General features: G+C 33.2%; 2 protein-coding genes across 2 annotated transcripts; both read right to left on the bottom strand.

The window, feature by feature from the left end:
- On the bottom strand, window positions 5,046-8,936 carry LOC109335339 (myb-related protein Myb4-like). Its single transcript, XM_019571482.1, has 3 exons — window positions 8,587-8,936; window positions 7,065-7,194; window positions 5,046-5,796 (listed from the first exon to the last, which is right to left on the bottom strand). Exons 1-3 carry the CDS (start codon window positions 8,717-8,719, stop codon window positions 5,184-5,186), a joined length of 876 nt encoding a protein of 291 aa, XP_019427027.1. The 5' UTR covers window positions 8,720-8,936; the 3' UTR covers window positions 5,046-5,183.
- Window positions 12,546-16,437, bottom strand: LOC109335341 (myb-related protein Myb4-like). The gene is made up of 3 exons (XM_019571484.1): window positions 16,087-16,437; window positions 14,565-14,694; window positions 12,546-13,296 (listed from the first exon to the last, which is right to left on the bottom strand). Exons 1-3 carry the CDS (start codon window positions 16,217-16,219, stop codon window positions 12,684-12,686), a joined length of 876 nt encoding a protein of 291 aa, XP_019427029.1. The 5' UTR covers window positions 16,220-16,437; the 3' UTR covers window positions 12,546-12,683.

Below are 21,280 nucleotides of genomic sequence, written 5' to 3'. Positions count from 1 at the left end.
TAAACTCAAGCAATTACAAAGCTCATATCTAACAAATAAAACTTTACTCTAAACACCTAACACAAATCTCATATGACAATGTATTAGTTGAAAAACAGAATTTATAGAATGTAAAAACTTCACAAAAGCATCAATAATATGCATGAACATGTGAGATGAAATGATGAGAAATATATCATGAAATGCCACTCAATCCTGAAGCATAGAATTCTCTCCTTTCTAAACTCACAAATGCAATATCAACTAGATGCAACAATTATCACGAAATATGCTCTAACTCTCTAAAAAATGCAAAATGCAAGTTATGACATCAGTTCTGAAAACGCAGTTTATAAAGAATCAGTTCTGAAGCCCAGTTAATCGATTAAAGCCTTGTTTAATCGATTAATGTTGTTAAAAACGTAACTGATTCTGTTTTCCAAGTTTTTCAATTTCAACAGCTTTTGAAAAAGTTAGGTTAATCGACTAATGTATGCCTTAATCGATTAACAGCATATTTTCATATGTATTCTCAATTACAAAAACTCAAATATGTTATGCACTTGATTCATACATGTTTAACACTAAGTTTATGCCTAAGTTGCACATATACATGTATTTATGTGATGCATGAACATATTATATATGACATATCTCAAAGATGAAATGATTTGAAAGGTTTATGCATATAAGACATGTGTTAAGGTGACCTAAGCCTTAGACTCAACCTAAACTAGTCTCTAGTCTAAGTCTAGTACCAATCAAAAGACTTAAGCACGTTGAATTGTTGATGATCTTTAAGCTCTTATTAGCACAAGTTGTCCTCATCAAAACCATGACATATAATGAGAGAGCTTTCCAAAGTGCTCCTCTTGACATGCGCACTTTCAGGGTCGACCGACCAATTAGAATTAAAGAATCTCGATCAACATCAAAACACCATCTCGGGGGAATTTATGGCAGGGGGCAACCAGAGGAACTCGACATGTAGGATAAGTCGATCAACATCAAAACACCAAAAAGGATATGTGCGAGAAGTCATGCATGTAGCAACCAGAGGAACTCGACAACAATAACAAGGTTTGCACAAAGGAGACCAAGGGAGCTAAGCAGATGTCATGTTCCAAGATCTATTCGACAAAATGGGTTTGCATAACGGAGACCTCATGTCGTATGACAACCTCTTGATCGACTTCATCGACAAAGGAATCACAGCAAGAAGATATGTTGAAGTCTGGGGGACCGTCGAAGATCGACCATTATCCAAAACGATCAAGACCAACTTTCTGATCATCAACCACAAGTCGGCTTACAACGCCATCATCGGTCATCTGTTTCTCAACCGCCTTAAAGTAGTGGTCTCTACCTCCACCTATGCATGAAGTTGCTCTCATCAGATCTGAGAGTGTGTACGGTTAGGGGCGACCAGCAGATGGCTTGGAGCTGTTACCAAATGAGCCTCTGAGCCAGTTCTACATCGAAGCAACAACTGCCCTCCAAGAAGTCATGAGGCATCCGCTAGACAGAGTTAGGCGCACAAAGCTGAAGAAAAAGAGTTCTGATTTTGTACTGATTAGGACAAGGGCCCCTCAAGAAAGAAATGTAGGCAATTCTAGTATTTTGTTATACTTGTTATGTTGATCCCTTTCTGGTCATACTACTTATGTATTGAAGCGTATACGGAACAAGCATTGCTTAGACCTCTTTTGCCTCTCGATTAGTGAAACTTCACTCAACAAATATGATTCAGAATCCAGGGTGACGGTTAAATCCTCTTTCAGTGGCGACTAACTAGAGTCCCTCAAAAGTGTGGGTCACGTTCCCCAGGATCAATGATTAAGGTCATCCACCAGAGCAGTCAACCACATCCCCAGCTAACGGTGGTCAACATACATCCCCCAAGGAGTGGATCACATCCTCATTGGCTGGAGATTCAAGTTCCACCACACGAGCGGTGATCACATTCTCCTCTGACTATGAAAGACGTTCCGCTACACATGTCAAGAATAACGACCCCCTTTTGGCTTATTCCCAATTACCCCCAAGGCGGAGACCAAGCTACTGATTTAGAATCCATGCTCAGACTCACTCCAATAATAATCTCTCCCTCAAATGCCCAACATTCGCTTGAAGCGTCAGGTCGATCCGGAAGATATGGGAAATACCTTATTAATCTAATTGGAGTAGGCTAAATATAAAGTTAAAGGGGAAAAGATAAAGGTACAAAATATCGGCAAATATTGAAGAAAATATATTTTATTGATGGATCAACTATTACAAGCATTACAAGTTATAATAGAAGAAGAAACTTCTAACCTAGCAATCTACTACTAGGAAAAGTTGTTACAAGTCCTACAAGCTTACATCAAAGGCAAACTTTAAACCTTGTAATTCACACCCGAGCAAGGCTGGTAAGAAGCTTCACAACTTTTAGGCTGACAAAATAGCATATGCGCGCCCAGGAAGACCACAAAGAAGAGAAGTATGTTTGGCAAGACTTCCTCGGATGGGAAATTATTTCTATTCATCCACACCAATGTCTAATTGGTCACTGTTGACCCCGACCAATGGCGCAACCACAACGGTTACTCAACCTTCCACGACTCAAACGAGGGTGGTCATGGTGATCCTTTTAGTGGACAGTCACCCATCTTTGATATTGAAACCCACATGACCACTAGGTATGAATGCTAGGTATCGTTGCTTAGGGAGAACAACATGTCAGCTCCTAGTTTAATGATAGGTTACCACAGCCAACAACCTTTAGGTACTGCTATACGAGAAGAAAAAATTGAAGACAGATCCATCTTCCCCTTCAAAGCATGATCACCCTCACAAATTGAACAAGTCTGCCCATTGACAGCCCCGATGACACAATGAATGACAACTCTGAGGAAGACTTGATAAAAACTCCTCCCTACTAGAAGGAATGCTCCGAATAGGTATAAACTGAAAACTCCCATGTTCTTTTGATGAGAAAGTCACCACACCCGAAAGAAGGAAATCAGGATTTTTCTCTGAGGAGGTAAAGATGCTTGAATGCCTCAAGCAGAGAATATCGGCAGAGCAATGAGGACAACCACCAGACAAAAGAACAGGTGCCAAGAATGGCATTTCTTACGGCCGTTTCCGGCAACACCTCTCGCAAAAGAAACATGGCAATGCCAATGATAAGCAAGAATGCTCTAACAGAACAACAGTGGCAAGAAAACAAGAAGGTCTGAAGAATGGTATGAAAATAGAAACCAACCTTTTTATTTATAGGAGAGTTTGGAAGGTAGATCATGAAATGACTTCGTCCTTCCACATACCACATCCATTGAGATGAAGACATGACAGATTGATCTCACGGTCGGCACGAAAATCAAAATGATAGACTGGCGGGAAATCGGGGTTGGACTCATCTCCACCATCCAGCCAAGGCAATCAAGTGCAATCCAAGATTCGAGGCACCCCATTTACTTGCATGAAGAATAAGGCAAGTCATTCAATACAAGAAATGGAAGGACATAGAATAGAGTCGTGTCTTGTCACGTCACGTCCCTTCCCTAGGCGAACACGACATTTGGGAACGCTCCCAACCAGCCACGCATCCAAATACAAGCATTGTCATAAAGATTGGTGGTGAGTTGTGAAGCGCCAATTGTCATAGATATTCATCGGTTGCTCGGGTCCAACACACAGGCACTACATTCTCATGTCAAGTTACCATGCTCGTAAATAATATTACTGAACTCAAGGTCGGAAACATCTAAGTCTATCAGCACACCCGACTTCCGGCCACACTAATAGACTTGGGGCAAATATTCCACCTCAGTCAAACAGAGTCCCGTTGACCGGACTGGACTACTCAACACCGACTGAGATCAAGCACGTGGCAAAGCCCTAATTCATCATAACTCGCCATTCCAACTGATCAAATAGGTTTGCCAAGAACACTGTACTGTCACCTGGACGCCCCCCTCAAGTCAATAAAATGGCATGCCTATGTCACCCACCTGACGCGCTGCCAACACCTCATACACACCGCTTGCAACTCTCACCTAACCTTCTGCTCTACGGTAAATGCATGCCTATATTATGGCTATCACAACCTACTGCAGGCTATAAGTCAACTATACATAGAGTATGACCTCACCAAGTTGTTCGACATGTATAAATCAGCCCTCTACTCTACTAAAGACAGGTCGACAAACTTAGATGGTCGGTCACACCAATAACATCCAACATAGAACCTTCTATCTACATCAACTATAAATAGGGGCTCATCCCCTCACTTTCAAAAAGAATCATCCATCACCATAACTCAAGAGAAATTACTCACGACCCACTCACATAGCTCTCGATAGAGCTCATACACATCCGGGTATTGGTCACCACGTTCCCTAACCCTACTCTCAACTCTCTTAAGTATCACGCTTACTTATGTCATGAATTGTGGATTCCCTTCCTATCGTCATTTACTAACTTGATCGTCCGAGCACATTTTTAAGTACCTCCCCTGGCGAGCCCGAGCATACTCCAGGTGACTCATGCCCTCATCCAGCACAAGCGAATTCCCCCCGAAAAGCACTACATCAAGCCTTCCAGGCTGACGACCTCCAATCCGAAACACATCCACCTGCAACCGAAGACCCTAAGTCAGACCCCAATCTAGCTCACCCTCTTGTGTTAGAACAAGAGTACAACTTTCTTCTTCCATATTTTTTTTTGATGATTTAACTTTTTTTACGTAATTCTATTATTATTTTATGTTTTAGAAACTCAATGCACATTTATATTTCACTTTCCAATTATACTCTTATTTATTACTCTTCTTTTTCACTAATTATTTCTCCATTTTCTTTTAATTCAGTATACAACTTTTACAATAACTATTAAAATGCTAATTTGATACATCAATAAGTTATGACTTGCTAAGTTATACATCACACCTAATAATGCAATAATTTCTTGTTGTCATATATCATGTCTCACACTATATATCATGTCTCAATTAAAAAATTATTTATTTATTATTATTTTTTATATTTGCTTCATTGTCATTGATAGAAGACAATAATTATGAAAAACCATTATAAAATCAGCAAATTACCAAGCTATCCCTCATTCTCATACTTTCCAATAATTTAGATAGAAATACTTCTTAGTACATAATACCAAACTAGTAACTAAATGACACAATATCATGCATACACAGACAACTAAAGGGTACACACAAAAGAGTTTCCTTCTAAGAAACTCATGTCATTGTTAATAGGAAAATCTAACAAGAGCTGAAAGGCAGTGTCAGATGACTCATCTAACTCATTAGAGCTTGACGAATCATACCCATGAAAAATCCCATTCACATCTTCTGCACATGATTTTGAGAATCCTAACTCTGCAGTAATAGCTGAAACTGATTCACATTTCTCTCCAGAAATGGGACTCTGGTTATAGCAACTAGTTTTGTTATTATCATCATCTAATTTGTGAACATTATTATTATTATTTCGAAATGCTTCTCCAACTTCAGAGTTCCATATGCGGAGGAAGAAGTCATAATAATCATGAGTTTTGGCATTGTTGTTGTTGTTGTTGAAGTTGAAGAGTGATGACTGAGTTGAAAGTCTGGCCTCAGCTTCAAGCCTAGCACTTTCCCACTGAGCCATGTGACGGGTTGAAAGAGATGCAGGATGTGCCTTGCCAACACTGTGAGAATGTGATGAGGAAAGTGGCTGGTGGCTTTTTACACGTTTCTTCAAGTGAGTGTTCCATAAATTTTTTATCTCATTGTCTGTTCTTCCTGGTAACTCAGATGCAATAGCAGCCCACCTGCAAAATTGTTCAATTTCTTCAACATTATTAAAGTTAAACTAGCAAGAAGAATGGACATCAGTTGCTCCATAATTATGAAGGTGAGGAAATGAACACAGATCCATGTATCAAAAGAACTTGTCCAATAGAATATATCAAATAATATAAAAATATTATTTTATAATTTTATAATTTTTTTGAATTAAATGACACATTTGATTGGTCATGCACACCCTGGAATGTTTTTGTCCTTAAACCCAACGAGACCACAAGTGACAAGCACAACCCGTATGTTACCCCTGACCTACTGCACTGACCCAAAGCATATGTTGCATCCATGTCCCAAGTTCTAGATCCACCAACACCATAGATTAATAGATATAAATGCACTGAAAAATTAGAATTTAAGCAAACAATCTTTAGATTCTTCTATATTATAAAATTATATTTAAATATAAAGAAATTTTACTGATAGTATGATACAGGCTTCTCAATTTGAGCAGCATTATATGAACATCAAACTCAAACACCAACCACCGTAATTTCTACTTTAACATCAAACTCAAACACCACTAACTAAGATTAGACCTCATATGATATATGTGTCCCAAATGTAATTTAGCAAATAATAAAATGTTGAAAACAGTTTACCATCATTGCTCTAAAAATATTACCATTATGAAGATAATCTACCGGCAAAAAATCAATTTCCACATCAAATGTTATGTTTTGTACTATTACTCTCAAAAGTAAAAAAATGTCTAAATAGAAACCTAAACGGTCTTTCACATTCACAAAATGAGTGGATCTTCTGAAACCATTTGTTGTTGTATCTTGTTTCTATGGATATGTGAGGACACTATAAACATGACAAAGAAATACTTTCTTAGGACTTTTTTATATCAAATAATAAGTCTAAAACGGGTTTGTTTTGCTGAATTGAATATTAGACTAAGTGATTGAAATTGTAGACCGTATCACATGATGCTGTCACAATGTTGCAGTGATAACTGCATTACACTGCACTTTGTGTGACAACGAATTACAATGATACGTCCATAATGCAACTGCATCAGACTATATTTAGACCACATTAAATCATAGTTGGGTTGCATAGGATCATATTTGGACTCAATTAGACCACATCAAATTCAAAAATAAATTTTTATTACAAAATAATTAACATCATAACTACTACAAACCGAGTAGGCAACGTCAGATTAAAACACTGATTTTAGACTCAAAGGGAGATGGTGATAACTTAGTATAAAAGCTCAAACATTTACCTATTTCCTAGGATTCCATGAAGCTGTATGACTAGTTTTTCTTCCTCAACAGTAAAGGGACCACGTTTAATGTCAGGTCTAAGATAGTTCGTCCACCTAAGCCTGCAACTCTTACCACAACGAAGAAGACCTGAAATGGAAAATGAAGGACATGTTCATCAAGTTGAAAAGCCGAATAAACAATCAAGGGTCCTTTTATATGATGATGGTGACAATAGTTAAAATGAAGGGAAAACTTCAGAACTTGTGTTCTAAGTTATTTTTTAGTTTGAAGTAAATTCCAATATTATCCACTCCGTTAAACAAAATGCATTCCCTTTCTTTCATCTCTTTTGTGACCATTCTCTCTCTTAAAACAACATCATTCACTATTAGAGATCTTGAACTTGAAGAACCTAAAAATAATATTTATAAAATGAAGAGGAACGAAAGAAGAGATGAAAGGAAAAGAAGAGGAAGGAGGAGGGTACGATGAGAATATCATTATAATATGTGATGTTGATTAAAAAAATTAAATTTTCATTATTACTATTTTTGCGGAATAGGAGATAAGATCGTCCCAGAGAGTGAGTTATGTTTTAATAAGGATTTAACGGAAAGGATCACAATGATTAACGTTATAAGCGTTCATCACCTATTTGAAACCAAAAAAAATTATGACATACTTGAAACTCAAACATAACTCTCCGGATCAATCAACTAGTTTTGTAGAAGGAAATAACAAATGTTGTGTGAAGAAAATTATGCCGATGAAGGTGTGTCATATTTTGAAACTTGGTTACTTGAAAGAAGAAAACAAAGTATGAAATAAATGATTCTCTACCAGTTGCCAAAGATTAATGTTTACAGTGATACATATTGATTAAAAAATTATTCAATGGTATAATTAATTTTATACTTCGACCAAAAGATTTATAATAAAATTAAAATTAAAAAATATCAATCTTCAAAAAACAGATGAAGTATCATTTATTTTATACTATGGTTATAGACGGAGAATGTAAAGGTACCTGAGATAAAAGTATGAGTTATTAAGATAAAGCCTTAAAGGTATCATATCATGGTTACTATTCTATTCAAGTAATATAACTCAGTGTTAAAATAAATAAAATAGTCAAAATTGTAGCTTTATCTTACCCTTTAACACATTATTGTTCTAAATGTAAAGTTAATCAGAGAGTGTTTTAAGACCACACAAAAAGAAGAGCCGTTGAAGAAATATTTATGCTTCAAAAGTTCAAATCATTAATAAGGAAGGTTCAAAATTGATTATTTTAGTACTATTGTTTTGCTGTTTTAACACAATTCCTAAACCAAGTACCACCAACTAATTCTGAATTTGAGTCACTCATAACAATTTTAAAAAGAAAATTATAAAAGATGAATTACAAGGTGATTTCATAGTTATGGTGAATAAATAGAGTAAAGGAGTTTAAAAGTTCAAATCTTATCCCTAATAAATATTAACATACTAATATTTAGCGGAAAAAATATCACTATAAGATATAACTAATGATAAAACCTGTTGACTTAGGGAGAGAACGCCAACTTCCATGGCCACCATTCTTCTTGATATAGTTAGCAAGAATTTCATCCTCTTCAGGTGTCCATGGACCTTTTAAACCCTTCTTATCACAACAAGGTGTCCTTCCCATTTTTTGGCACACACTATATTTCTAACACTAAAAACCACACCACAGAATAAACATGAATACTCAAAGCAACAAAGAGGACCATAAATAGGGAAGGACTTAGAAGTTGAGAAAGTAGGGTAAAATTTTATCAGAGGGAATTAGATTTGACATTATTATTGAATGTGGGGCTTGCAAGGACTACAATCTGAGTTTAAATCAGTCTTCTTTAGCAATAAATGAATGTGCTGTGTGGCATTGACAAGTTGCATCAGCATTGAGACAAAAGAAACTTGCGCAAACAATGAACGAGTTTTAATAATGAGTGTGCAATTTTTGCATATTTTGGTTCTCATTTTGCACAGAAGTGAGATGATGATGATGAGAGAGACCTTAGGTAGTGTAACATAAATTTAATGTCTCATACATATGTGTCATTCTCAATCATAATAAATCAAAAATAACAATAAAAATAAAATTTAATTGATATATCTTATTTCTATTAGGATGAGACAACGCATTTTTTTCCAATAAACAAATATATTTTAAATAAGTACAATGAGTACTAATCAAATACAAAGAAAAGATCATATTTTGATCTTTTTGGATAAGATAGAAATACAGGCTTTATAATCATTATACCAATTACCAAATACTAAAGACATATGATCCATCTTTGATTGCAACCAAGTCTAAGATCTAGCTCGAATCGAATCCATTATGTGAATAAAACTCATTGTCTTATATGAAAAGATAATATCATTTCTCATAATCTAGATAGACCACATAACAGTAAACTACAACATCCTCCGCAACTTCAATCACTTCCCTTTAGGACCAATAGCCTCATGTATATTAAAAGACTCACTTACTGTTGAAGAGTTTGGCATAGATACTTATAACCAAGTATAGACACATTTCCAAACCGATGAAGCAAAATCACAAGATAGAAAAATGTGCTCAAAAGATTCTTCATGAGTTTTACAAATTACGCACTTTATACCATCATTGCTAAGAATGGCATGCCTTTTGAAATGCTCTACCCTTGTTGGAAGTCTCTTTCAAATAAGTTTCTAAATAAACCAACAAATTTTTGTAGGAACACAATTAATCCAAACTTTAGAAAGAATATTATCAATTTGTAAAGTACTTGAGTTGACTTGAATGAGATAAGCCGATTTTACCACATAGTTTCTATCAGAATTCGGCCCCCACCTCCACTTGTCACCAATATCTTTCTTGCAGGCTTGATGTTGTAAACCAGAATGCAAGTTCCTCGCCAATGTTTTCTCTCAATCAAACAAAATTTTATACCAAGGAACCTCCCAAATCCACATCTCATTCTCTCATTTATCGCAATCCGCTACTAACGCCTACTTACAACGTATAAGATACAATGTACGATAATAATAGTTTTATATTATAGTGAGGTAATGTTATATCATCTTACTAATCTTTACACAAAATGAAGTGATACACGTGACTTATAAACCAATCATTAATAAATAAAGTATCATGTTGTGACATATATCATTTCTTATATAGAATGATTAGTAGAAGTATTTAATACGAGAATATATCATTTTCAGATTTGAGCAATCTTATATCTTCTTACTACATCCGCTTACTAATATTTTTACCAACAAAAAATAACACATATAACCTATAAATCAATCATTAATAAATAAAGTATTATATTATAACATATATCACTTTTTATGTGTAGAATGATTAGTAGTAAAATAATATATATCATTTTTTTATGAGTAGAATGATTAGTAGTAAAATATTTTCACTTCTTATAGTAGTGAGGATATTGGTGGTGACCGTATTAATTGCACGCACAGGGAATGCATTAATGGCGCAGATTCTCTTTAAAGAAGTCAGTGTAGGATTGAACAGGCACACAGAAACTATTACAGGGAAGGACGTGAACATTAATGGAGGATGTCATTAATGGCATGACAGGTACGGACACACCAGGAAATAAATGCTTGTTTTTACTGCAAGAAATGAAAACACAATCTCTCAGACAACTTTGAATTAAATTTTGACTTTTATGAGTTTTTGTACTATACGTGTAGATATAAATTTTGGAGATAAGAGTAAAAAAGTTTAATTTTATTAGGATAGAAATTACTAAATTATAGTTGTTAAAATATCATAACCTCAGCGACATTAAGTTAGAACAGTAGCAAAATCAAAGTACTCGTTTAATGGATCACTATTATTTTTTTATATTACCAAAAATATTTCCTTACTTTTTTTTAGCTAATGAACTAATTTTTTTTGGAGTTTACGATTGCTCCTCCCAACAAGTATCACTCTCATATATCGAATCTTTAACCTTAGAGATCCAGTGAGTATTACACTATTAGACCGATGCATTATTCGTTAATGGATAACAATTTAAACTAATAAATTAATGATTATAATGGCTAACTAGATTTATATTAACAAAATCTAATAAGTTTAGTAGAATACTATTTAATACTTTTTATTTCAAATATAAAATTTATTATTATACAAGTATGTACTGTTATAAAACTCGGTTTGGACTGACTGGTTTAATTGTGAACTAAATATATGACCAGTCTAAGTCTCTCTTCTATATGGGTTTACATTAAAATCAGATTGACTCGGTTCAACTCGATAGATTCAAGTCTAAAATCGGTGACTCGGTTCGACTCGATAGATTCCAGCCTAAAATCGGTGACTCGGATGGTCGGAACCGATTGGACCACCCGAGTCAATCAAAAATAGTTTTTTAAAAACAACAAAAAGAATGTTGTTTTATGATGAAAAACTTTTAACTTATTTGTAATTATATTTGTCATCTGTTAATTTATATTATAGCAAAATTTTCATTGTTTAAGTAAATTTTAAACTTATGTGCACTTTTTCTGCAATTAAAGCATAATACATAACTTGTTTGTGACATTTTATAGTAGTAAAATATTCTTTGTTGATTATTTAATTAGGTATTGTAATATTTTTAAATTTGAAATATGGAGTTATTAGATAATGTTAGTTAATATTATGAATTTTTTTGGAAATTTTAATGTAAATTGAGTCAATTGGTGCAACCATTGACCCACTACTTCAACTAATTACTCATTGACTCAGTGTCATAACCGAGTTATTAACCAGTCCAAGTTTAATAACATTGCAAGTATGTGATTAAATTATTAAATAATCAACAATGATAATTTTACTATAACAAAATGTCACAAATGAGTTGCGAACATCATCACCAACATATGTTTTATCCTTTTATCACAACAAAGGCACACAATTAAGTTTTAAACTCAATTAAATAAAAAAAGTTTTCTACCAACTTATGATAACAAATGACTATTATAATTATAAAAAGGGAATGAAGTATCTCCTACGAAACACATCCACCTGCAACCGAAGACCCTAAGTCAGACCCCAATCTAGCTCACCCTCTTGTGTTAGAACAAGAGTACAACTTTCTTCTTCCATATTTTTTTTTGATGATTTAACTTTTTTTACGTAATTCTATTATTATTTTATGTTTTAGAAACTCAATGCACATTTATATTTCACTTTCCAATTATACTCTTATTTATTACTCTTCTTTTTCACTAATTATTTCTCCATTTTCTTTTAATTCAGTATACAACTTTTACAATAACTATTAAAATGCTAATTTGATACATCAATAAGTTATGACTTGCTAAGTTATACATCACACCTAATAATGCAATAATTTCTTGTTGTCATATATCATGTCTCACACTATATATCATGTCTCAATTAAAAAATTATTTATTTATTATTATTTTTTATATTTGCTTCATTGTCATTGATAGAAGACAATAATTATGAAAAACCATTATAAAATCAGCAAATTACCAAGCTATCCCTCATTCTCATACTTTCCAATAATTTAGATAGAAATACTTCTTAGTACATAATACCAAACTAGTAACTAAATGACACAATATCATGCATACACAGACAACTAAAGGGTACACACAAAAGAGTTTCCTTCTAAGAAACTCATGTCATTGTTAATAGGAAAATCTAACAAGAGCTGAAAGGCAGTGTCAGATGACTCATCTAACTCATTAGAGCTTGACGAATCATACCCATGAAAAATCCCATTCACATCTTCTGCACATGATTTTGAGAATCCTAACTCTGCAGTAATAGCTGAAACTGATTCACATTTCTCTCCAGAAATGGGACTCTGGTTATAGCAACTAGTTTTGTTATTATCATCATCTAATTTGTGAACATTATTATTATTATTTCGAAATGCTTCTCCAACTTCAGAGTTCCATATGCGGAGGAAGAAGTCATAATAATCATGAGTTTTGGCATTGTTGTTGTTGTTGTTGAAGTTGAAGAGTGATGACTGAGTTGAAAGTCTGGCCTCAGCTTCAAGCCTAGCACTTTCCCACTGAGCCATGTGACGGGTTGAAAGAGATGCAGGATGTGCCTTGCCAACACTGTGAGAATGTGATGAGGAAAGTGGCTGGTGGCTTTTTACACGTTTCTTCAAGTGAGTGTTCCATAAATTTTTTATCTCATTGTCTGTTCTTCCTGGTAACTCAGATGCAATAGCAGCCCACCTGCAAAATTGTTCAATTTCTTCAACATTATTAAAGTTAAACTAGCAAGAAGAATGGACATCAGTTGCTCCATAATTATGAAGGTGAGGAAATGAACACAGATCCATGTATCAAAAGAACTTGTCCAATAGAATATATCAAATAATATAAAAATATTATTTTATAATTTTATAATTTTTTTGAATTAAATGACACATTTGATTGGTCATGCACACCCTGGAATGTTTTTGTCCTTAAACCCAACGAGACCACAAGTGACAAGCACAACCCGTATGTTACCCCTGACCTACTGCACTGACCCAAAGCATATGTTGCATCCATGTCCCAAGTTCTAGATCCACCAACACCATAGATTAATAGATATAAATGCACTGAAAAATTAGAATTTAAGCAAACAATCTTTAGATTCTTCTATATTATAAAATTATATTTAAATATAAAGAAATTTTACTGATAGTATGATACAGGCTTCTCAATTTGAGCAGCATTATATGAACATCAAACTCAAACACCAACCACCGTAATTTCTACTTTAACATCAAACTCAAACACCACTAACTAAGATTAGACCTCATATGATATATGTGTCCCAAATGTAATTTAGCAAATAATAAAATGTTGAAAACAGTTTACCATCATTGCTCTAAAAATATTACCATTATGAAGATAATCTACCGGCAAAAAATCAATTTCCACATCAAATGTTATGTTTTGTACTATTACTCTCAAAAGTAAAAAAATGTCTAAATAGAAACCTAAACGGTCTTTCACATTCACAAAATGAGTGGATCTTCTGAAACCATTTGTTGTTGTATCTTGTTTCTATGGATATGTGAGGACACTATAAACATGACAAAGAAATACTTTCTTAGGACTTTTTTATATCAAATAATAAGTCTAAAACGGGTTTGTTTTGCTGAATTGAATATTAGACTAAGTGATTGAAATTGTAGACCGTATCACATGATGCTGTCACAATGTTGCAGTGATAACTGCATTACACTGCACTTTGTGTGACAACGAATTACAATGATACGTCCATAATGCAACTGCATCAGACTATATTTAGACCACATTAAATCATAGTTGGGTTGCATAGGATCATATTTGGACTCAATTAGACCACATCAAATTCAAAAATAAATTTTTATTACAAAATAATTAACATCATAACTACTACAAACCGAGTAGGCAACGTCAGATTAAAACACTGATTTTAGACTCAAAGGGAGATGGTGATAACTTAGTATAAAAGCTCAAACATTTACCTATTTCCTAGGATTCCATGAAGCTGTATGACTAGTTTTTCTTCCTCAACAGTAAAGGGACCACGTTTAATGTCAGGTCTAAGATAGTTCGTCCACCTAAGCCTGCAACTCTTACCACAACGAAGAAGACCTGAAATGGAAAATGAAGGACATGTTCATCAAGTTGAAAAGCCGAATAAACAATCAAGGGTCCTTTTATATGATGATGGTGACAATAGTTAAAATGAAGGGAAAACTTCAGAACTTGTGTTCTAAGTTATTTTTTAGTTTGAAGTAAATTCCAATATTATCCACTCCGTTAAACAAAATGCATTCCCTTTCTTTCATCTCTTTTGTGACCATTCTCTCTCTTAAAACAACATCATTCACTATTAGAGATCTTGAACTTGAAGAACCTAAAAATAATATTTATAAAATGAAGAGGAACGAAAGAAGAGATGAAAGGAAAAGAAGAGGAAGGAGGAGGGTACGATGAGAATATCATTATAATATGTGATGTTGATTAAAAAAATTAAATTTTCATTATTACTATTTTTGCGGAATAGGAGATAAGATCGTCCCAGAGAGTGAGTTATGTTTTAATAAGGATTTAACGGAAAGGATCACAATGATTAACGTTATAAGCGTTCATCACCTATTTGAAACCAAAAAAAATTATGACATACTTGAAACTCAAACATAACTCTCCGGATCAATCAACTAGTTTTGTAGAAGGAAATAACAAATGTTGTGTGAAGAAAATTATGCCGATGAAGGTGTGTCATATTTTGAAACTTGGTTACTTGAAAGAAGAAAACAAAGTATGAAATAAATGATTCTCTACCAGTTGCCAAAGATTAATGTTTACAGTGATACATATTGATTAAAAAATTATTCAATGGTATAATTAATTTTATACTTCGACCAAAAGATTTATAATAAAATTAAAATTAAAAAATATCAATCTTCAAAAAACAGATGAAGTATCATTTATTTTATACTATGGTTATAGACGGAGAATGTAAAGGTACCTGAGATAAAAGTATGAGTTATTAAGATAAAGCCTTAAAGGTATCATATCATGGTTACTATTCTATTCAAGTAATATAACTCAGTGTTAAAATAAATAAAATAGTCAAAATTGTAGCTTTATCTTACCCTTTAACACATTATTGTTCTAAATGTAAAGTTAATCAGAGAGTGTTTTAAGACCACACAAAAAGAAGAGCCGTTGAAGAAATATTTATGCTTCAAAAGTTCAAATCATTAATAAGGAAGGTTCAAAATTGATTATTTTAGTACTATTGTTTTGCTGTTTTAACACAATTCCTAAACCAAGTACCACCAACTAATTCTGAATTTGAGTCACTCATAACAATTTTAAAAAGAAAATTATAAAAGATGAATTACAAGGTGATTTCATAGTTATGGTGAATAAATAGAGTAAAGGAGTTTAAAAGTTCAAATCTTATCCCTAATAAATATTAACATACTAATATTTAGCGGAAAAAATATCACTATAAGATATAACTAATGATAAAACCTGTTGACTTAGGGAGAGAACGCCAACTTCCATGGCCACCATTCTTCTTGATATAGTTAGCAAGAATTTCATCCTCTTCAGGTGTCCATGGACCTTTTAAACCCTTCTTATCACAACAAGGTGTCCTTCCCATTTTTTGGCACACACTATATTTCTAACACTAAAAACCACACCACAGAATAAACATGAATACTCAAAGCAACAAAGAGGACCATAAATAGGGAAGGACTTAGAAGTTGAGAAAGTAGGGTAAAATTTTATCAGAGGGAATTAGATTTGACATTATTATTGAATGTGGGGCTTGCAAGGACTACAATCTGAGTTTAAATCAGTCTTCTTTAGCAATAAATGAATGTGCTGTGTGGCATTGACAAGTTGCATCAGCATTGAGACAAAAGAAACTTGCGCAAACAATGAACGAGTTTTAATAATGAGTGTGCAATTTTTGCATATTTTGGTTCTCATTTTGCACAGAAGTGAGATGATGATGATGAGAGAGACCTTAGGTAGTGTAACATAAATTTAATGTCTCATACATATGTGTCATTCTCAATCATAATAAATCAAAAATAACAATAAAAATAAAATTTAATTGATATATCTTATTTCTATTAGGATGAGACAACGCATTTTTTTCCAATAAACAAATATATTTTAAATAAGTACAATGAGTACTAATCAAATACAAAGAAAAGATCATATTTTGATCTTTTTGGATAAGATAGAAATACAGGCTTTATAATCATTATACCAATTACCAAATACTAAAGACATATGATCCATCTTTGATTGCAACCAAGTCTAAGATCTAGCTCGAATCGAATCCATTATGTGAATAAAACTCATTGTCTTATATGAAAAGATAATATCATTTCTCATAATCTAGATAGACCACATAACAGTAAACTACAACATCCTCCGCAACTTCAATCACTTCCCTTTAGGACCAATAGCCTCATGTATATTAAAAGACTCACTTACTGTTGAAGAGTTTGGCATAGATACTTATAACCAAGTATAGACACATTTCCAAACCGATGAAGCAAAATCACAAGATAGAAAAATGTGCTCAAAAGATTCTTCATGAGTTTTACAAATTACGCACTTTATACCATCATTGCTAAGAATGGCATGCCTTTTGAAATGCTCTACCCTTGTTGGAAGTCTCTTTCAAATAAGTTTCTAAATAAACCAACAAATTTTTGTAGGAACACAATTAATCCAAACTTTAGAAAGAATATTATCAATTTGTAAAGTACTTGAGTTGACTTGAATGAGATAAGCCGATTTTACCACATAGTTTCTATCAGAATTCGGCCCCCACCTCCACTTGTCACCAATATCTTTCTTGCAGGCTTGATGTTGTAAACCAGAATGCAAGTTCCTCGCCAATGTTTTCTCTCAATCAAACAAAATTTTATACCAAGGAACCTCCCAAATCCACATCTCATTCTCTCATTTATCGCAATCCGCTACTAACGCCTACTTACAACGTATAAGATACAATGTACGATAATAATAGTTTTATATTATAGTGAGGTAATGTTATATCATCTTACTAATCTTTACACAAAATGAAGTGATACACGTGACTTATAAACCAATCATTAATAAATAAAGTATCATGTTGTGACATATATCATTTCTTATATAGAATGATTAGTAGAAGTATTTAATACGAGAATATATCATTTTCAGATTTGAGCAATCTTATATCTTCTTACTACATCCGCTTACTAATATTTTTACCAACAAAAAATAACACATATAACCTATAAATCAATCATTAATAAATAAAGTATTATATTATAACATATATCACTTTTTATGTGTAGAATGATTAGTAGTAAAATAATATATATCATTTTTTTATGAGTAGAATGATTAGTAGTAAAATATTTTCACTTCTTATAGTAGTGAGGATATTGGTGGTGACCGTATTAATTGCACGCACAGGGAATGCATTAATGGCGCAGATTCTCTTTAAAGAAGTCAGTGTAGGATTGAACAGGCACACAGAAACTATTACAGGGAAGGACGTGAACATTAATGGAGGATGTCATTAATGGCATGACAGGTACGGACACACCAGGAAATAAATGCTTGTTTTTACTGCAAGAAATGAAAACACAATCTCTCAGACAACTTTGAATTAAATTTTGACTTTTATGAGTTTTTGTACTATACGTGTAGATATAAATTTTGGAGATAAGAGTAAAAAAGTTTAATTTTATTAGGATAGAAATTACTAAATTATAGTTGTTAAAATATCATAACCTCAGCGACATTAAGTTAGAACAGTAGCAAAATCAAAGTACTCGTTTAATGGATCACTATTATTTTTTTATATTACCAAAAATATTTCCTTACTTTTTTTTAGCTAATGAACTAATTTTTTTTGGAGTTTACGATTGCTCCTCCCAACAAGTATCACTCTCATATATCGAATCTTTAACCTTAGAGATCCAGTGAGTATTACACTATTAGACCGATGCATTATTCGTTAATGGATAACAATTTAAACTAATAAATTAATGATTATAATGGCTAACTAGATTTATATTAACAAAATCTAATAAGTTTAGTAGAATACTATTTAATACTTTTTATTTCAAATATAAAATTTATTATTATACAAGTATGTACTGTTATAAAACTCGGTTTGGACTGACTGGTTTAATTGTGAACTAAATATATGACCAGTCTAAGTCTCTCTTCTATATGGGTTTACATTAAAATCAGATTGACTCGGTTCAACTCGATAGATTCAAGTCTAAAATCGGTGACTCGGTTCGACTCGATAGATTCCAGCCTAAAATCGGTGACTCGGATGGTCGGAACCGATTGGACCACCCGAGTCAATCAAAAATAGTTTTTTAAAAACAACAAAAAGAATGTTGTTTTATGATGAAAAACTTTTAACTTATTTGTAATTATATTTGTCATCTGTTAATTTATATTATAGCAAAATTTTCATTGTTTAAGTAAATTTTAAACTTATGTGCACTTTTTCTGCAATTAAAGCATAATACATAACTTGTTTGTGACATTTTATAGTAGTAAAATATTCTTTGTTGATTATTTAATTAGGTATTGTAATATTTTTAAATTTGAAATATGGAGTTATTAGATAATGTTAGTTAATATTATGAATTTTTTTGGAAATTTTAATGTAAATTGAGTCAATTGGTGCAACCATTGACCCACTACTTCAACTAATTACTCATTGACTCAGTGTCATAACCGAGTTATTAACCAGTCCAAGTTTAATAACATTGCAAGTATGTGATTAAATTATTAAATAATCAACAATGATAATTTTACTATAACAAAATGTCACAAATGAGTTGCGAACATCATCACCAACATATGTTTTATCCTTTTATCACAACAAAGGCACACAATTAAGTTTTAAACTCAATTAAATAAAAAAAGTTTTCTACCAACTTATGATAACAAATGACTATTATAATTATAAAAAGGGAATGAAGTATCTCCTAGTATAAGAAGATAAGTTATCTCCTCCTGCCAGTGAAATCATGACATGTGTTATGTTTCATCATTTTCTATAAAAATATTTTTAAAAATAAACAAAACAACACACATGACACATTTTTACTGGCTAGAAGATATAAGTTATCTCATGATACGAGGAGATACATTATTCTCTTATAATAATGATAAACATAATTAGTTCAAAAGAACCAAATTGTTTTAATCTCAAGACTATGTAGTTTTGACATTTTATTATAAACTAAATAAATTGATCGAGTTGAACCAGTTTAACTGATTAAGTCACTAGTTTTATGTTTAAATTGACCGAGTCAATCGGTTTTAATGCATAACTAGTTGGAAGAGCGGTTCAGGCCGACCAGATATCCGGTCCTCAGTCAAACCAGTTGGACTGTCGATCCAAGCTGAGTTTAATAACTACAACTAAGCTACTAAAATAAAATTTCTTTCCTTTTATGAAAATATTCATTTTATTCTTTATGATCTATCTATTATAAACATAAATGTTAGTAACTATTAGAGATCACGTGTCAAATAGAAACACGTGTTTTGGTTTAGCTCTAACAGTTAAATAATTAGAGGTTTGTTTCTGTTACTGATTATTCAGTAACTGTTTTTCTAGTTAGTTATAGGGGATGAGTAGTTCATCACCTCCCTTTTGGCCTCTGTTCTAGTTCCTATAAATAGGGATCCCCTTTGTTGATATCAATAAAATTACAATTCAAAATCCTAATTCTGTTAAAGCATATCTTCTGTATTTTCTCTCTTTATCTTTTTACATGGTATCAATCGCTTTAATGGCCACCGCCACCGAGCCTTCCTCTCCTCCATCACATGCTTCTACCCCTCCTATTAGGGCTCTCTTTCTTCCTATCCCACAAACCAAGCTCAGTGAGAAGAACTATCTCACCTAGAGTCAATTCATGATTGCCATCCTCAAATCCAACAAGGCAATCATATTCATTCACCTTACTGAAATTCCCCCCCAGATTCCTCTCAGAGTATGACAGAAATCAACACCACATCAATCCAAGCTTCCTTAGTTGGGAAGAACAAGACCAAACAATCTTTTCTTGGATCCTCAACTCCATTTCAGAGTCTTTACAACCACGTGTTATTGGTTGCACATCTTCTAGTCAAATCTGGGATGAACTACATGCATTCTACAATGCTCACACTAAAGCAAGAAGCAGACAACTACACACCATATCTCAAGGATCTCACACCATCTCTGGCTACATTTCCGGAATCAAGGTCATTTCTAATTCTCTAGCGTCTATAGGTACTCCTATTTCCATAGCTGAACACAGATTGCATTCTTGATGGTCTTGGAGAAGAATTTCAACCTGTGATTACAACAGTTGAAAGCCAAATTGAGCCTCCATCTATCAATGATCTAGAGCAGTTCTTACTCACTTTTGAATCAAGACTTCTCAAAAATAAGAACAAGGCTATTTCTAATGCCTTATCTGCCAACATAGCAACAACTCCATCTTCAACTCAATCCCCTAATTCTGTTTCTGCTCCTGGACACTTTCCTCCTCCTTATGCTCAACCAAGGTCTCCTTCTCACAACAGATATGACTCCAGACCTCAATCTTTCAACAATGGACCACGTGGTGAACATTCTTGAAGAAGAAATGGAAAATTTTCCTGAGGAAGTAGATCTTCAAGGAGGTTT

The sequence above is a fragment of the Lupinus angustifolius genome, chromosome LG20 (genome assembly GCF_001865875.1).
Source record: "Lupinus angustifolius cultivar Tanjil chromosome LG20, LupAngTanjil_v1.0, whole genome shotgun sequence".
In the NCBI taxonomy this organism is placed as follows: domain Eukaryota; kingdom Viridiplantae; phylum Streptophyta; class Magnoliopsida; order Fabales; family Fabaceae; genus Lupinus; species Lupinus angustifolius.
This window is presented reverse-complemented; position numbering and strand designations above follow the sequence as displayed.